This window comes from Rattus norvegicus, chromosome 18 (assembly GCF_021556685.1).
Source record: "Rattus norvegicus strain SHRSP/BbbUtx chromosome 18, alternate assembly SHRSP_T2T, whole genome shotgun sequence".
NCBI lineage: Eukaryota > Metazoa > Chordata > Mammalia > Rodentia > Muridae > Rattus > Rattus norvegicus.
This window is the reverse complement of record NC_141551.1, coordinates 45,295,001-45,314,138: the sequence shown is the minus strand read 5'-3', so window position 1 is coordinate 45,314,138 and position 19,138 is coordinate 45,295,001. Positions and strand designations below refer to the sequence as shown.

Sequence of the window (19,138 nt, the reverse complement as noted above, 5' to 3'; positions counted from 1 at the left end):
TGGGTCTCAAAGAAACCTGACCACTTCCTTCCAATCTGTGATGGGTCAAAGCAGGTCTTAACTTCCGGATTTTCACCCATGGGATCGTTGCTGGTGGATCTTTATTTCACTGTCAATATTCTTGAGGTAGACAAACGATAGGCTCGGTGGCAATGACAATATTTAGTGTCAGTGGCTGGGTCTGTTGCTTCCCAGATGGCTTCTAGTTCTTTTACACAATAAGCAAGGGTTTACTTCATTATCTACACACCAGAAATTATACAGACATGGCACACCAAGTGCTGAAGACAGATATGGACACCAGTCCATTCCTCAAAATAGCAAATAACACAATCGAAATCCCAGGCATTAAATAAAAAATGGCGTCTTTTATTCATCAATCCCCATTCACACTGAAATTCATGCATCTTTCTTACATTACTTCGCAACATCCTTGCTATCCTTTCCCCCCTAAGTCAACCTGATGAGTTCATCTTTAAACTCAAGAAGTTTTTCTTTTTATTTCTGAAATGCTACTTACATGTTGTTGTCTCAATATCAAAGCCAATCTAGGAATTTATTCTTCCTACGGGTGAAATGGATGTTAATACGGGAACATGTGAGCACCTGTTCAAGATGACATCAAAGTTAGGCCCTAAGCAAGTATTTCAAGGCAATGCCATGCCACTGGTTTTGAGACTCTAAGTCTCACTGATGGTACTAAAAAGTAGGACTCAGCTTCAAAAGCTGCGGTGGACGTTACTCACGATGTTAAGATTGCTCATTTCCACGGTCATGACTTCAGATGCAGGTCTCTGCTTTCCTGAGCATTCGGTTTGACTGCCTCAGATTTAATTCCCTTTTGTTTTTCTTTTTTTCGGAGCTGGGGACCGAACCCAGGGCCTTGAGCGCTCTACCACTGAGCTAAATCCCCAACCCCTCAGATTTAATTCCTAAAGGTCAATGACAACCTGTAACTAAAGAAGCAAAATTGTTTCCAAAGGATCGATGACAGCAAAAGAGAGGTTCTTGGCATTTTAAGAGAGATACGCAGACATAGCAAAGGATAAAGGTGAGTCAAGATACACAGCTTTAATACATATTAGAAATATCCAATGTGCCACCAATACGATTCCCCTAAAACACAGCAAGTGCCAGCGCTTGGGGCCACACTCATCTGTCTTTGTATCACTAGACATCTGAATGACCAACCATCCATTTTTCCCACATCCTGCCATTCATTAAGGTATTTTCAGCCAGATTTTTTAGCAATATGCTTTTTTTCTTTCTTTCAAATACAACAAGCCACACAGGAGTATGAATGTCCAACAACAACAGGCTGTATGGGGCCAAGCCTTTCTGAAAAACATGCGATCTCTAAAAGATTCTCTGTCTTCCCTTTATGAGTCAGCAGTGCTCCACGTCACAAAAATCGCTGCTGGTCACGGTCTTCTCTCACAAGCTCATATGTTCTCTTCATCCAACATTTTGTTGATGCCGTCACAAAGTTTCTGTAAGTGAGGTTTAAATTTTCCAAAGGGATTATACAAGGCAGCCAAAAAATCACAATCTGAAAAATGATCAAAGACGTTATTAACCCGTCCGTGAGACTTGGCGGTAAGGTGGCGCTGAATGATGTCGTGCAGGAGCTCTCGGCACTCGTTCAGCAGCCTGGACAGCACGTTGCGGTCAAAGGTGTACTCTACCTGGTGAAAGCTCACCACCGTCATGGCCAGCTGGTGCACCTTTCTCTTGAACTTCTCCATCAAGGCCAGCTCGTCTTGGTTGAACTGATTGTTCCTGTGGAGAACGGCCAGCTTGATGACCGTCTTGATGAGGTTCTTGATGACCTTCTCTGCCTCCTTCTTGTTCTGGGTGTACTCCTTGGTCACCCTGTACAGCTCATCCAGGACCTCGCTGCTGGTGTCATCGATCAGGGTGGTGGCGATGGATTTGGATACCATTTTACCCAGGATCTTCTTTTGTGCCTGAACGGCCAGGTTTTTGGAATTAAAGACATCTGTAGCCACTAGAGAATAAAACAACAGGGTAGAAAGAACAAAAGATCAGTTAACAGCAAGTAAAACAAAACCAGACAAACCTCCAAGTATTAGGAGTACTTCCCCTCATTCCTTCACTATTTACAGTTTGTTTCCCAATTACTGATATACTGTTCATATAGCCATTAAAGTTGATACCTTCCTTGAAAATAACCTTTGATTTGAAAATATTATGTTTCGGTAGTTGGGGCGATAGCTCGGAGGTTAAGAGCACTTGCTGCTCTGTAGAGGACCTTTAGAACCCAGTGCCCATGATGGCAGGCTCACAACTGTCTGTAACTCCAGCTCTATGGCGAGCTGACATCCTCTTCTGAGTACTTGCATACATGTAGCATGTGCTCACACAGATGTATGCATAGTCATATAAAAAATAAATCTAAAGATGAAATACTATGTCTCACGAGGCGGCAAAATTTTATGCCTTTTTTATTTAGCTTAATTATATGAATATTTAAAAGTTTAAGTCAACTCTATACCTATCTTCTAGGCAGTTGCAAACTACACAACTTAAACTCACTTGAATGAAAGTAGGATAGGTAACAAGGCTACAATACAGAGTACAATAGCATATTTACTCCAGCGAACCCCAAGGACAGCCCTGTCTTGTGAACCAGCTACAGAAAGCCTAAGTGCCTAAGCCTTCGGTCATCGCTCTCCCAGCCATCCCACCCACTTTGAATTTCACTCTCAGATGTCAACTTCTGAAAGGTTATACTCCAGAGAGACCTCACTGTCAGCTGCTGTTCCTGGTCCACTCTTGCTTTTAAGTTTCGAGGAAATAAGTTTAAAGTGAGCCAATGACACACGCTACATGCAAAATAGCCTCTGGAAAAGCTGGCCCCCAGAGTCGACTTCTGGAATGCTCGTGACTTAATTTGGCAGATGTTCAACGCACACAGAAGAATTGCATAAATTACAGATTAATGACATACAAAATGCTTCTAGCTTAGAGCCCCAGTGCAAACTCTCAACAAACCAACATCAGCTCCGCTCTCTCAGGATTACCCCTTCTATGTGCTGGCTGCAATATGACTGCTTGTCTAGGACTCCCCTTTTTCTTCTTCCCCTGGCTGAGGGTCTCAGAACTGCAGTACTTTGAGTTTCCAGAAATTTCTGTTCTCTCCGTACATTCCAGAAAACTTAGAGCAGTTGGCGTATAACCACTTAGTGATAAAGGTGGACAGCTCAAGGCACTGGTGATATAAAGTGATCTCTTGTTTGACAAAAGCTAGCATCAGTAGGAAGCAAAATAGCAGAACTACAAAACCCAGGCTAGGAGGTCATATATGAGCAAGTTTCATGCTAGATGTCAGGTGGAGACAAAGAGGATCCACATTACATTTAAAATCTGAATCTAAAGCAGGTTTGTGGTCTCGTATAGGTTATTGCAGAATGGCTCCTAGTGTGTAGAACTCCTAGGGACATACAGTGCTGTGCATGAACTGAGAGGATGTCCGGGTAGAACTAGAAATCGTGCCCTTCCAACTGTTGATAATGAGTTACAGAAACACGAAGTGAGACTGCAGAAGAAGAACTGAAATGCATTTTAAGAGAGAAAAGGAAAGTGAAAAGTTGTGGGAAGAGACCAACTTCTGGAGGGTTTCCAAGCTTTTAAACCATTTGCAGTTTAATAGTAATGTATTCATGTCTCTTCATTGATGTGCTAAAGAGTGTTAATTCACACTATGAAATCCTATACACACACACACACACACACACACACACACACACACACACACACACACAGAGTACCCCAGCAGTTAATATTGCTGCCTTATGGCCAAGGACTGTCCAAATACAGACCTTAACCAATAAACAAATCCGGTTTCTACGGGAAGAGATACACTGTCGTTCTCACATACATAACAGATCACTTAGATGTCACCAACTTATTTTATATAAAGATTCTGCTTTTCACCATTTAGAGATTGGCACCTACAAAGAACCCATCTAGAACCTACAGTCATGTTTCTCAGATAAACACAGTTTGTTGGAAATACTGAAATAAGAGAGACCAGGGACAACAGAGAGACAGATATAGTCAGAGAGACAGGGCCAGAGGTTGGTTCAGACTCATTTATGGTAAGTTCTCAAGGCTGAACCTGTATCTCTGTAGCTCACCAAGCTTCTTTTCTCATTAAATCTCAACATCCCATTTCATTTCAAACACAGAGAGAAGCAAGAACTCTACAGCACAGCATTTTAGCTTCCGGCTGGGGAGGGGAAGCCATCCACTGCAGACTGAGCACGATCATCCCTCATTTACTGTAGCCAAGTCATAACCCAGACGTGGAAGTTGATCTCTGAGGCTTTTCCTGTCTTCCCAGAACTCCCACGTGACTCTTCCCATTTACTCTTTAGATCAATTCAGTGCGTCCTGCACCCTCTCCACAAGGCAGACAAGCATTCAGTGGGTTTATTTTTCAGCGTGCTTTGAGCCAGCAAGGGTTGTGGCTGACAGCTGACTGCCAGGGATATGTGGTCTGGGATCATAAACTATGACTGTTTTCTTTCTCGGACACTAACTGCCACTAGCCTCGCCTGCTCGGGCTCATTGTCAGATCTATGGGCTCTCTTAAAGGCTGGCACATCTTCGAGCTAATCCGGGACCTAGTTTTCCTCGTTCTGTCTAGTCTCACCCCTGTGTGATATCATCTCCATGGCTTCAGAGAGCATCCATGTGCCAACAACTCCCACAGTACCCAGCCTTCACTTCTTTCCCACACTCACTTTGCAAAAACATTTAAGACAGCTTTCTTTTGAAATTCTGCAGGCATCGCAGACACACCGGCCCCTAACTGAATCCTTGTTTAGCCCATGCTACAAAAATACTCCCTGTCCACTATTTATCACCTCGATTAATAGCATCTCTCTTGGCCGTTGCTCAAGTCGGAGACCTGGGAACCATCCACCATCTCATCCTCTCCCTTAGCCCATTACCAAACCATTCCCCCCATTTTCCCATTTGTCCATTTCTAAATCGTATGCAATTCCCTCCATCTCTGCAGATGTCACCTAGTCCAGCCCCTTTCCAATGTCCTCTCGCACTGCAGCCAGGGCATTTTGAAGACGTTGCTTGAGAAAATGAGGTTCTATTTAAGTTCTTTGCTAACTATCACACTTCCCAGCTATTTGCCTAGTTGTTACCATCTCTCCCTGGGGTTCCTAAGCTCTCCAAAAATTCCCCACCTGTCTATTTATGTCACGCCCTGGGCTTGGCCAGGCACTGGCTTCTCCCATCTCCTCGCCATACTTAAGTACTACTCAAGGGAAACATTTTGGCCTGAAAAAATGAAAGCTTAAAACACACATTTGGATGTTTCTCTTTGCTTATTTTAAAACCTAGAAAAACAGACACTTGTTTTAACTCACTAAACATGTGGGATTTTTCTCCCCCATATAAGCATACTTCAGAAAGTGGTTTTTTTCTTACCATCAGCAAATTAGTTTTCTTTAAAGAGGAAAGATTTATTGTATACAAAGATTTATTGTATATAGCAGGAGACAACAATACAGATATTTTGAGTATAAGCAAGGTCTAGTATTTCTGACTTGAACTGCAGTGGACGATTAGCCACACTGGCCCACCCTCTGCTTCTGGCTTGGTCTGTTGTTTAAACAGAGAGAGAGAGAGAGAGAGAGAGAGAGAGAGAGAGAGAGAGAGAGAGAGAGAGAAAGAGAGAGAGAGAGAACGAACACAGACAGACAGACAGACACAGACACAGAGACAGCGAGACAGAGTCTAAGACATATTCCTGGATACAATTGAGAGGCGTAAAGATGTTCTCCAAGGAGACAATATTGAGAATATTGATCAGCTGTTTACAATTAAGATTCATTTGCCTTGGAAACAGACATGGAAATTGTTGGCAGAAGAAAAAAAATCCTGACCTCATATCCAGCATGTGTGAGGTCCTATTCCATTCCTAGTTTTGAGGAGAATGACTGTTAACTTTATGTCTGCTCACCTCCCTCCTTCTCCAGGACTGAATGGAACAGTCCATCTCAGCAGTGTTTTCTGTAAAACAAACTAATATTTAGGGATTCCTGGTTTTACCACCAACAATCATAAAGCTGGAGATAAATATTGATGGTAAAAATATTCTGATCCATGTGTGCAAGAAAACAAACCATGCTCAGAAGAAAACAGAGGAAAAGCCTTTTGGTACTATCAATGAGTGAAGAGCGTAGTTTTCTAAAAATTAACAAGAATGCCCCACAATTGCTAATACTATGCATGCACTGAGGGACTCAAGTCACTTCACATATTTATCAACGAACACATAATCTTTTCACTCGGTAGGCTTCTTACACTTGCTACTTTTGAATGCTGACCATCGACACACATGTTATTCCAATTTATTGCCCAGTTAAATTCCATCCAGTGGACCCAGAATGAGGAAGGATGGAAGGAAGACATTCAGAGACCATGTCTAGCCACTGGGCGGAATTCTCAAATGTTCTTTAAACAAACAGTACGAAACCTTAGCTATCTTATATTTGAATAGTTTCAAATGTAAATGACTTAGGTGGGAAAAGGCAGTTTGAAGGTATAAGAAAAGGGGCAGAGGGGCTGGGAATTTAGCTCAGTGGTAGAGCGCTTGCCTAGCGCGCAAGGCCCTGGGTTCAGTCCTCAGCTCTGAAAAAAAAAAAAGAGAAAAGAAAAGAAAAGAAAAGAAAAGAAAAGGAAAGGAAAGGAAAGAAAAGGGGCAGAAACCTGGGTGATGGTGGTGCATGCCTGTGGTCCCAGCACTTGGGAGGCAGAGGCAGGCAGATCTCTATGAGTTCAAAGCCAGCCTGGTCTACAAAGCAAACTCCAGGGCAGCCAGGACTGTTAATGAGAAACCCTGTTTCAAAAAAAGTTTAAAAACAAGGAGGAGGAAGAGGAGGAAGAAGAAGGAGGGGTAGGGGAGAGGGAAGGAGAGGAAGAAGAGGAAGGAGGAGGGACAGAGAGGAGGGGAGGAGGAGGAAGAAGAAAAAGAAGGAGGAGGGAGGGAGAGGGAGAGGGAGAAAGAAGGAAACATTCCTACTCTGGGATCTGGTGCTGTTCCCAGACAGCAGTCTCCACACTGAAAAACCTGAAGGAGGAAATCAGCAGGACAGAGAAGAAATGAAAATAAGGGGAAAAGAAAGGAGGCAAGGGAAGAGGCAGGGGCTGCGGGGAAGGCTGTGGCCAGGAGGAGCTGCATATCTATATATGAATAGTAAGGACTGCAGGCCTGAAAAGGTCAGAAGTAACATAGTTGGAGAGAGGACAAGCGTGAGGCACCTTAATACAAACTGTATTTATGTCTTCGGATAGAAGAGGCCATTCCAGAGATTGCTATCTTGGGAGAATGGATAAAGCCTGGATCCTTAGCTTGACCCTCAAATGCACAGTGGCACGAATGTATTCTCTTGGTGCCAAGTGGCTCAAACCCAGTAACATACACCACCGCAGACACAAGGGCAAGCCATACATCCCACGTCTCACATGTAATCCAGAAACATAGGTGTTCCTTTAAAGGGCCGTATATAGGATGCACACCAGAGAAAAGGGTGACATTGGAATGCCTCCTGTCTGTCACCGGGCACAGTCTTAGCAGGGACTTGGACTTCCATCAAGCCTTCCAGACCACTTTCATCTCTCACTACTTTACAATTTGGTGAATAGCTTGAAAACTGATAGGGTGAAAAATGGCTCTTGCTTATAGAGGGGCGAACAAAATTTTCCCAGTGGAATGTCCTGTGAACCTTGTTCGCATATCTTAGGACAGTCCTATGGGTAAAGTGTTAACAGTTTGCCCTGTTTTCTCATTCAGATAAGAAAAATCTTCAAAACTTGAGAGAAAGCTTGTGTTTATGTGAGAAAATTATACCTTCCAATAATACATATTGGAGCTTTTTCTTAGTGAAAATATTTAAAGTAAAAAGGCTGCAGTAGTAACAGTCTGTGCACTAGGGGGCCATTACTGTGGCGTTCTTTCCCAGCCTCCTGGAAAAGCACAGACTACCTTAACAAACACTGCAACTAAGGAACGGCTGAGCTCGGGCTCAGCTACTGCAGGGGTATTGCTAGGACTGTTTCCTCACCGGGGAATCAACACTATTGATTCAACCTCCCAGGGTCGTTCTAAAGATTAATAAACAGGGACCACATGGAACTGCCACACGGAAAAATTCCTCTGCAGACTTGTATAGAGAACATAACACATCAAGCTGCATATGTATCTCAGTAACTCTAGAGATGGATTACAATCGGTCAAAGTCAATCAACTCCTTCTGTTAGTGCTGTGAAACGGAGACACGCAAAGTACCAGATGGTTGTGTGGAAACAGAGACCTCATGCAGTGTACCAATACCAACTCGAATTTCCTTTTCCATGATCACACTGAGATATAAGGAACACTTAAATCCTTTGGAAAGAAAATTTTAATTTCTGAAGGATTTCGATCTCTCTTGGCAACAGATTCAGCTGTAGGTAGTGGAAAGGCCTTTTGTCTGAGGAAACGGGTCCTCTGAGAACAAAAAGAATGCCTACCACACAAGGACAAGAGGAGACATGGTTTGCAACATGCATGCAAAGCTGTGCAATAGGGGCATCTCAAAAAGGAAGTGAACCGAAACTAAAGCCACAGTGAAAGCCACACTGCGTGGCATCACCCTCCAGACCTGCTTTCCAAGGCCTCAGAGAATCAGAGACATAGGGAACAGGAAGCCAGTGCAGCGAAACAAAGGGGCCAAAGTGGAGGGAGCAATTTAATTTCTTTAAAATTCAGTTTTCCTGTCCGATAAGTTGTGTGCATGCATGCGTGTGTGTGCATGTGCATGTGTGTAGGGGCACATTTCCAGACCTACTGAGTTACAGAGTTTGAAGCTGAGGGCAGTGTGCTACGCTCCTGAATAACTCTACAAGTGAAGCCTGACTTCAGCCACCCTTCTTGGTGTGACTAGGAACTTCAGAGGCAGAGGTCGCTTGAACAGAGAAACCGGTTCAATACACTATGCCCTCTGTGGTAATTTCTCTTCCTCTCTTCTATTTGGTAACTTGTAGAAGAGACAAGATGGGCCCAAAGACAGCATAAAGAAGAAGGATTTCTCTGTATAACAGGCTGTTTTGTGGCATTGACACCGAACCTGTTCATGATTTTTGAGGTTAACCATGTGCTTTTTTCACAGGCTGAACTTTGTGATGATTTTGAACATGTCAAACCAGAGAGACAGTTTAATAAGCAAAGCATAAGAACCTGCATCCGATTCCCAGAATCCATGTAAAAAGGCCATGTGTGGTAGCATGCCTCTGTAACCCCAGCATGGGAGAAAGAGAGACAAAGAGGCCCTAAGGCTGGCTGGCTAGCCAGAATAGTACACTTGGAAAGTTCTAGCCCAGTGATAGATCCTGTCTCAAATGAGGTGGACAGCATCCCTGACAATGACACTTCAAGATGACCTCTGGACTCCACACAGGTGTCTACATGTGCATGTGTACTTGCACACACACGCACACACGCACACACAGACATGAACAAGTAACCAGATACAACAATATGAACACAAGTATACAAAAGACAATACCAATTGTTTCAACTCTTTTAATGTCCTATTATCAGACCCACCTCTGCCCCTTCCCCTCAACATTCTCTAGGGATCATTCCAGCCTTTTATTGCCTCATTGCTGGCATAAACTCCAAAGAGACATCTCTATTGGCTCCAGAAGTGGAGGAAAATTTGGTGGTGTTTAGATGAAGCAGTATGGTTGGATCTCAAAGAATGTCAGTTTCATAAATGTTAGGACAAAAGTTAGAGAAACAATTATATTTTATGGCTACCCAAAGTCAGGGCAAGATATATATAGCCATAAGAAACCATTACATCATCGTAGGTAATAACCACAGTAGAGATACGAAAACGAGGCAATACTAATAGTAGCCACTATTAAACAATAGTTTTGTTAATTCTTTGAGAATTTTATCCAATGTCTTTTAATCACCCTTACTTCCGAATTTCATGGCCTCTTCTTTGTTTTTTGCTTTTTTTAAACAATACCTCATTACATTTTGTGCTATCCTTATACGTCTGGGTGTGGGACAATCTACCAAGAGCTAGGGGGCCTCTCTCTCTACCTGCTAGAATGTTAAGTGGACAGCCATCGTTTTAACAATTCTTACTATACTGTCCCTGGAACTTGCATTATCTCATTGAAGTTTTACACCAGTCCTAGAAGGAAGACTATTACTACACATATTTCCAAGTCAGGTCTCTGAGGCTCAGGAAAAAAACCGAGTTGCTTACTTAGACACTATATTTTGGTTATATTCCTTTTCCTCGCCCAACTCCTCCCAGATCTTTCTCATCTCCCCATCTACCATACTTTGTGTTTTCTCTTTCTAAAGAAAAAAGAAAAACCAAAACATCAAAACAAACAACAAACAAAAAAGCCAACAAGACATACATATACCAAAACAAAAGTACATTCAAAACCATGGAGTTCCTTTTGCATTAGTCAACTGCTCCCGGGCACAGGGCCCGTCCCGGAGTGTGGTTGATAGCTTTTATCAAACACCTTTCGTAAGGCTCAGGGGTCTGTGTGGAAGAGGAGGCAGAAAGACAGTGAGAGCCAGAGCTGGCGGAGGACTCCAAGGAAACAATTTTCCAGACACAGAAGGACTGATGCACACGAATATGAACTCCGAGACTGTGGCAGCATGCACAAGGCTCACACAGGTTCAACCGGATAAAACTCCCAGCCCTGAGAAGGGGAAGTGGACACAAAGTCTCTAGAGGGAAATTTAGTTTTCTCTGATGGAGCACCGCTGAAATCGAGTTACTTCCAAGAGGCTGCACAGTCAGTGAGTGAGAGAGATGAATTTGAATGCACTCATGTTCCATGTAATCTGTCCTCTAAAAGACTTGGATATATGAGTTTTAGAAATGTTTTATGCTAAACCGTCAACCAAAGAGTACACATGGTGGGATCCATGGCTCCAGCTGCATATGTAGCAGAGGATGGCATTGTCTGGCATCAATGAGAGGGGAGGCCCTTGGTCCTGTGGAGGCTTGATGCCCCAGCATAGGGGGATGCTATGGTGGTGAGGTGGGAGTGAGTGGGTGGGTAGGTGGGGGAGCACCCTCATAGAGGGAGGGGGATGAGGAGTTTACAGTGTGGAAACTGGGAAGGGGACATTTGAAATGTAAATAAAATAACCAATAAAAAATAAATAATGTTTTATATTGAAAACCCCTGAGTAGAACCTAATGAAGTCTCTCTAAGGAAAGGGAGAGCAAAGGAGAGGAGAAGGTCAGTCTTAAGATAAGGAGTTTAACCTAAAAACAAACAATGAACAAGACTGAACAATCAAGTGAAAGTCCCTCAGCTTGGCCTCCCTCTCTGCACAGCTCTGGTCTCAACTCTTCTTCGAGAGGCAACAACTGTTGCGAGAGTTTTGGCATCTTTTCAGAGCTATGCATAGATCTGCCCCTGCATAGAGAAGCAAATATCTGAATGGCTCCTGAGCTATGTGAAGAAGTCTTAGAGATCCCCCACCTCTCCTCTTTGATCCTGAGATAGGGTTTCACTGGGTGACAGCTCGAGCTGGCCTGCTACTCAGGACCCTCATAAGCACTAAGATTACGAATGTGCACCACCATACCTAGACTAAGGCGTGTGGGTCTGAGTGTTGGAAGGGAGCATGGCGTGTTCTGTAACTGATGTAAGATGACAGTGTGACAAGGACATTCACCTTTGCTGCCTGCTACCCCAACAGCAGTCGTAGGAGTCCTTTATAGGTGGTGAGGGGAGGCAAGGAGGTCTTCAGTCTTTGATGAAATGTATAAAAGGAGGACCACGTACTGTGACTAAGATTATCACATAATTTATTGTCCAAATGGAAAACCTTTGCACAGGGTAATTACCCCATGACAAGAGAGTTGTAACTGCCTCAGGTAAATTATTCCTACATGAATACTAAAGGAGCAAAACTAAGTAAGGATTTACTCATATATTTATAAGACATTTCTTGAGAATCCTGTAAACATGTTGATCAGGTTTTCTTCCAAACAAAAATACTAGTTTTTTTTTTTAAAAGAAGTTAAGAGAAATCATAATGGTGGTGTGGGGATGAGTCTAGTTAAATAGCTCTTGAAGGAACGTATACCAAGGTTCCCTTTAGAGATACTCAAATATCCACCCAGTAAAAAATTATTATATCATTAATTTTGCTTATTAGGTTTTCCAACCACATTTCAAACAGATTCCAGGAACAAATTTGTAGACTAAAATTAATGAAGATAATTAATTGGCTAACAAGTGGATTCAGAGTAGATCACTGTTAATAGGGGTGGGCCAGGTGGGCAGGGCAGGCTGTGGGCAAAGAGAGGCAATACTATGCAGGCACAGCTTCTGGTGGGTCAGAAGCTGTATCGTCCCTGAGGGCCCTTGAGACTGGACATTACCTATTTCCTCTGGGCCTCAGTTTCTTTATCTGCAGATGGAGTTTAAATAAAAATAATCCACATGAAGTGCATTTGCTGTCAGGTAATCAGGTGAGCTTGTGTAAGTAATTATCATCCCCATTATTAACTGCTAGCTCGCCGTAAGGTGACATTCTGGTCCAGAATGGCTCAGGCATAAGTGAAGGGAGAAGAAAGAATATTAACAGATGTAATATACCATTCGATAGAAACTTGTGTTGTGTTTGTAATGTGCTTTCAAAGGTAGCAATCTCTCTTTTCTCCAGGTACTCACACTAACATGGGACGGATGATGGGAACCTAGGTGGGATGAAGGGAACACGGGAGGGATGACGGGACCACGGGAGGGATGAAGGGAACACGAGAGGGATGACTGGAACACGGGTGGGATGATGGGAACACGGGAGGGATGATGGGAACACGGGAGGGATGATGGGAACACAGGAGGGATGATGGGAATATGGGTGGGATGATGGGAACACAGGAGGGATGATGGGAACACGGGAGGGATGATGGGAACAAGGGTGGGATGTGCCACGGAAGTTCCATAGGAGGACTGTGGAACGAGCAACAGCAGTGAAAGGGTTGAGAAGAATGAGAACAGAGTGGGCAGCAGTATCTTTTTGGATGAGGACGGAGGCTAGAGTTGAAGGCTTCTCCAAAGGTGCCTAGCCTCAAAAGAAAAGTAGATCTCGCCTTTCAGAAATATTCCAGAGCTGACACAGAGACTTCCTATGGGCCAGTGAAGCATTAAAGAACTATTTCTTGGCATTCCTAAAAACCAGAAGCCAAAGTATGGGCTTTAAGGGAGGGGGATGCAAACAGTAGCTGTGTTCTTGTCGAGGCCTTAAAAATGCTTGCTACTGGGTTTCTAAGTTCTCAGGCAGTGTTTGGCAGGGGAAGGAGAGAGGTAACAAGTTATCTAGGATGGAATTCTGTGTCCTGGGCCACTGGTATCACTGGAGTAGTTTGGTAATTGCTACACTGACTGCATCGGAGTCACCAGGACTGTAGTCTTGGAGATTGAAAGGTTCCACACTGCTCTGGGGTACGCTCCTACAATACTAGGCCTAAAATTCCAAAGAGACATGTGTTGACAACAGAATCATCTCAGAAACGAGACTCTGTGGATAGCACCCCCTTTCAAAGTTTTATGGAAATAGAGATGTTGACTCATGCTTGGAATCCACAATGTTTTCAAGAGGGGGCCTGTTAGTACTCAGTTTTGATAATGCAGCTAGGAGAGTAAAAAGTAAGCCTTTTCCAGGCACAATTCAAAGAAGGCCTAACTCCTACACATAGGATTGAAATGAAATGAAAATATCTTCCAATCACTTATGCAAAACTGACTGTAGTGAGCTATTTTTTTCAAATTAAGCAAATCTTTCCTTATTTACTATATGAATTGGGAAACTCTAGTTTTTCTTAGAGCTGTCACAGTCGAGCTTGTGTAGTCTTTCCACTGATGAGTCAATACCGTCTTCTTCTGGAATGTGGAGAAGAACCCTCTGAGTAGCTCTATGATTGCTACGGTTTTCCAAGTCAAGTCCTGTCACTTGCCAGAGGCCCTGAAACCTGATAAATATTTATATTCATATAACATTTAGAAAATCAATAGCAAATTCTAAATCCAGCCTACTAAAGTGAAGTTTAGTACTAAGCCAGCTTGTAGACCGGGACCAATTGTCCCTACACACTTTCTGGTAGAACCAGGCCGCTTGTGACAACATAATAAAGACAACCTAACAATATAATTACAGTGACCACTCTACAGTTAACGGAATGCATCAGAACATATTCATGCACGTTTCTGACTTGGGGCTATAATGTATTACTCGGAGAGAGTCAGAGGAGCAAACCATGGTTGGGAAGCCAAGGGTGCACAGTCAGAGACAGAGCTGAGGGACATCATTTCTTATTAGAGTGTAAGTTCCTCTGTAACAAAAGCAAAGTTAAGAAGACGTACACTGCTCACACAACTGCCATCAATACCACATCCTGCTGAGTTAGCCACATCCCACTTCTTGGAGTCTGTCCTTTCTTCACCAAAAATGAGACACGTGGGCCTTACAAGTCAGGAGATAGAAAACTAAAGAAAAATTATGTCTGTCTACCCTTAACCTGGCCCTCTAACCCTGCCGAGAAAGGGTTTCTCGCTTTATATGCCTCAGTTGAATTACCACTTCTTCCAAGAAAGCTTTGCAAATCCAATGGCCAGAATAAGTCTTTCTATCTCACCTGCTTTCTGCTTAAGAAAGTTAAATTTCTCTCTTACCCTAGCTGCTTATAATCATTGATAAGGTATCAAATCTCTCATCTCTCTATTCTTCAAATTGATTAGCATATGCCCTCGAGCTAGTAGGAATGAATGAAGTTCCAACTCTCTCATCCATCTCTGTGGACCCCATTGCTTTCTTTTACAACTCCCAAAGATATGACAGAAAATCAATTCAGTTCCTTATATCTAGAAATTAACAAAGGAAATGATTTGTACTCCGTGGCCAAGATCGTTCCCCGATAAATGGGATATAGACTCATTCTTTTTTTGTGGTACTGGTGATCAAACACAGGGCCTCACATGTGGTGGGCAATCCTTTACGTTTTAAAGCAGTAAAAATCTATACAACACTGATGCCTTTTCTGATTTTATGTTTAAGCCATTGCTTTGCTCTCCATCCTTGGCCAAACAGTGCTGAATAGCTAGCTACTTTGCTGGTAGACTGACTATATTTAGTTAATCCGATCTTTGTAGCAAATGATCTGAACCTTCCATGCAAATGACTCGAGCCCGTCTGTTTGAGTATTTTAGGAGCAATCACCTATTGGTCTTACCCTAAGCATCTTCCAAATTTGCATCTTGGCACAAGCTCCCAAATTTTTGGTCACTACATTTCCCAGCAATTGCGTTAAAATATCAGTCAGCATCGTATGGCCATGCCAACATCTTGGGAGCAAATGGTGTGGAGGGTAAGCAAATGGTGAGAGGAGACTTATAGCCTTTGAGTAAGCTACTTCAGTTTAGATACCAAGTCGGCCATGCCCTGTGTGAGTCTCTGTGATAAACACAAGTCTTGTCTGGAGGCTCTCAGAAGCATTGTTCCCCACATTGGGTACTTCCAAGGAGACATCCACGTTCTTCGAGGAGAAGTCCTTTCCCTGCTGTCTGCCTTTTCTCTCCAGTACTGTGCACCCTGGCAGTCCTCTCTAGTTTGGAAGGCTTAGGAAGCACTGCACACCTTGGACCCTGAACTCCCCATATTTTGGGTGTGCATAGAGCAGGGCTGCTCTTAGGGTTAGGGAGTAAGCGAGTGTTAGAAAATTAGGAAAATAAATATCAAAATCTCTGTTCCTGATTTTTCTGTAAACGACCATAAGATCTGTGCATATGATGCTCACATTCCGACACAGCAGTGGTCCTCCTGAGCTAAGCTATGAGCCCATTGTTGTGAAGGAGGGCTCCCTGGCCTTCTGAGTGATGACCTGCACCATATAGATGTGACTAGATTTTAGGACAAATGACCAGTCAGGAATTAAACCCCCTGCCCAGCAGCTCTGACCTCCGATCTGGTCCCAAGTGATTCTGATGGTTTTTGGGAGGGGGAAAGTTGAAGTAGATATGAAGGCCTGTAAAGAAATATGAATGTCTCATGATCCACAGAATAGAATCACTGGCCAGGGTACAGACCTCACATTCCAACGTCACCAGGTCAGTCTCCTAGCAAAGGATTCACCCTAGAAAGAGGCTCACCTTAAAGTGTGCCAATGATGGAATAATTAATTTGTTGAACTAAGGTCCTGACTCAGGTTTACTGAGCCAACTATTACTAAGCAGGTTCTCCTTACTGTGGCTTCTTACTCCCAGATAGGATGGGAAAAAGAGCCTTCACCCTTGTCTCCCCAGTGTAGGGGAATGCCAGGGTGTTGAGGTGGGAGAGGGTGGGTGGGAGGGGGAGCATCCTCATAGAAGCAGGGGGAGGAGGGATGGGAAAGGGGGGAACCAGGAAAGGGGAATAACATTTGAAATGTAAATACACAAACTATCCAATAAAAAACAAAAGAGCCTCCATCTTAATGAGTTTGAAAGAGTGTTTAAAAGACAATCAAAAAGGAGAGATTTGTAAGAAATATTAAATTTGAGACTTTTCTATCAAATACCATAAAACTTATATTTAGGACAAAGAATTAATTTTTTTAATTTTCCCCACCTTGTAAGATTTTTATGCAAATGTCTTAATGCTCCACACCCAATAAAACCTTTATATAAACAAAGGTTGTAGGAATTTGACGTCCTAGAGCAATGATCCTTTTCTCCCTGGGGCCATGACCTGTTCCCCTTCTTCCGTCATTTCCTGTGCACTAATTCTTTTCGAACTAGCCAGTTGAACTAGACCGTGAGGTTGGATCCTAGTCATTGGGGAAAAGACACAGCCGCCACCACAGAATAAAAACCAAATAAAACCCACAAAACCCTGTCTCAGTGCTCGCTCTTTGAGTGCACCCTCTTGATCAGGAGTAAAGTTTGTTTTGTTCAGAGCAAAGAAAAGAAAAACATCCTGTCTGGAAATGTGCTTATACATCAGTGTGGGGTGGTTTGAATAAGAATGGCCCCTATAGGCTCCTATATTTGAATGCTTACTTAACAGGGAATGATACTATTTGAAAAAATTAGAAGGATTAAGGTGTGGCCTCATTGGAGTAGGCGTGGTCTTGTTAAATCACTGGGGGCGGGCTTTGAGGCTTCTAACGCCCAGGCATAGGCTCCCTCTCTTTGTTCAGATCAGGACATAACATCCTGCTCCAGTGACTGCCTGTGTGCCACCACGCTCCTTGCCGTGGACTAACTCTGAAGCTGTAAGCCAGCTCCAACTAAAGGCTTTCTTTCATCAGAGTAGCCTTGGTCACGGCGTCTCTTCACAGCAACAGAACAGTGACTAAGACAATTAGAAATTGGAGTTTTCTAATCTGGTAAGCTTAGAAAATGAGCACAAATTAGGTACAATTTGTGAGTTTCGAAGGCAGTCTTGTGAGGGGATGTGATGAGAAAAGTGAGACTGATAATGGCTGGTTTTCACAGAACTTATTTATTATTTACCAGCATGGTACTTTGAATAAGAATGGCTGCCATAGGTTCACAGATTTGAATGCGGTCCCCACTTGGTGTGAGTGTTAGGAGTTGTGGCCTTGTTGGAGATGTGTCAGTGGGGGTGGGCTTTGTGGTTTCTGCCTGTGCTTGTGTATGAGATATGAGATCTTAGCTGCTGTTCCAGAGCTGTGTCTGCCTGCCTCTGGCCACATTCCCCACTCTGATGGTCATGGACCACCCTCGGGAACTGTAAGACAGAATAAACTCTTTTCTAAGTTGCCTGGTCATGGTGTCTCTTCACAGCATAAGAAAAGTAATGAAGACAGTCACACACTTCGGCTATCTTTAGAGCCAAATCTCATCTCTATACAATGTGTTAACTAGGTCATGGGGTGGGGGTAAATTTGCCAAGTTTATAAAAATCCTAGGGGGAAACTGAACTGGGTGTCACCCTATCAATGGGGAACCATAAACAGTAAATGAACGTATAGATCAAAGGAAAGGTTTCATTCATTCACTCGTTTTTTTATTTTTCAGATTTTTTAAAAATTGTGTCTATCATGTGCCAGGCAGAACACCTGCTCACAAGAGATTCAGATTCTAGAGGAAGACCCAAGGCACACAAGCACATGAGTGTCAAGTAATGACAGAATAAAACAGAAGTGTGTAAATCAGATAGTATGTGCTTTCATCCAGGGTAGGCAGGGATAGCCTTTTCTGAAAAGGTGACATTCAAGAAAAGTCATGAGGAAGGCATAAGGTGTAAACCCCAAGTCCCTCCCCCAAAACCTTTTTTGACCATGTTGCCTAGCTCTTCCTGGAGTAGGCATTTGTCCATTTATCTCTTTCCATTTTGACCTAGAGTAAAATCCTTGCCTTATTCCTTGCTGTAAGTAATGTTAGGTTAATCTTTAGCATTTATCTTCTGGATTTGTAGGGAGGAGGCAGGAGGACTGGGGAGGAGCAGGCCGTGGATACTGTTTCTAGGAAACACAACCAAAGTGGCTTCACATGATGTGTTTTCCTGTCAACCAACAGCTACTTCAACTACTCTTATACAGGTGATACAAATTTCAATGTCATCTTTTGCAAAAAAAAAAAAAAATTCTACTCATTTAATAACTAAAGACAGACATCAAAAACAAAACATCTATTGATAGTACTTTGAATCGGTAGGGATTACTGAATATCGACACTCTGAGGAGATGATATTAATTCGGTTTTTAGGGTTGTGTTGATTAACTATAAAGAGGCATATTTTTTTTTTACAGTTATTCACAAAAAATCGAAACCTGGTTGTGGGTAAAATGGCTCAGCTGTTGAAGTGCTTGCCACACTAGCATGAGGAACTGAGCTCTATTCCCAGAACCCACATAGAAAAAGAAAGAAAGAAAGAAAGAAAGAAAGAAAGAAAGAAAGAAAGAAAGAAAGAAAGAAAGGAAGGAAGGAAGAAGGAAAGAAAGGAAGAAAGAAAGAAAGAAAGAAAGAAAGAAAGAAAGGAAGGAAGGAAGGAAGGAAGGAAGGAAGGAAGGAAGGAAGAAAGAGCAAGCTGTTGTAGTTCAAACTT

The 19,138-nt window shown here is 42.9% G+C and overlaps 1 protein-coding gene across 7 annotated transcripts in view; it reads right to left on the bottom strand.

Moving 5' to 3' along the window:
• Window positions 1-348: 348 nt before the first annotated feature.
• The window catches only part of Tnfaip8 (TNF alpha induced protein 8), a 121,593-nt gene continuing 102,803 nt past the window's right edge, over window positions 349-19,138 (bottom strand). For all 7 annotated transcript variants that reach the window (XM_087592828.1, XM_087592825.1, XM_087592823.1 and 4 more), the window contains 1 exon segment: window positions 349-2,008. In XM_087592828.1, coding sequence (XP_087448954.1) covers window positions 1,443-1,943 — 501 coding nt within the window. In that variant the 5' untranslated portion in view covers window positions 1,944-2,008 and the 3' untranslated portion in view covers window positions 349-1,442.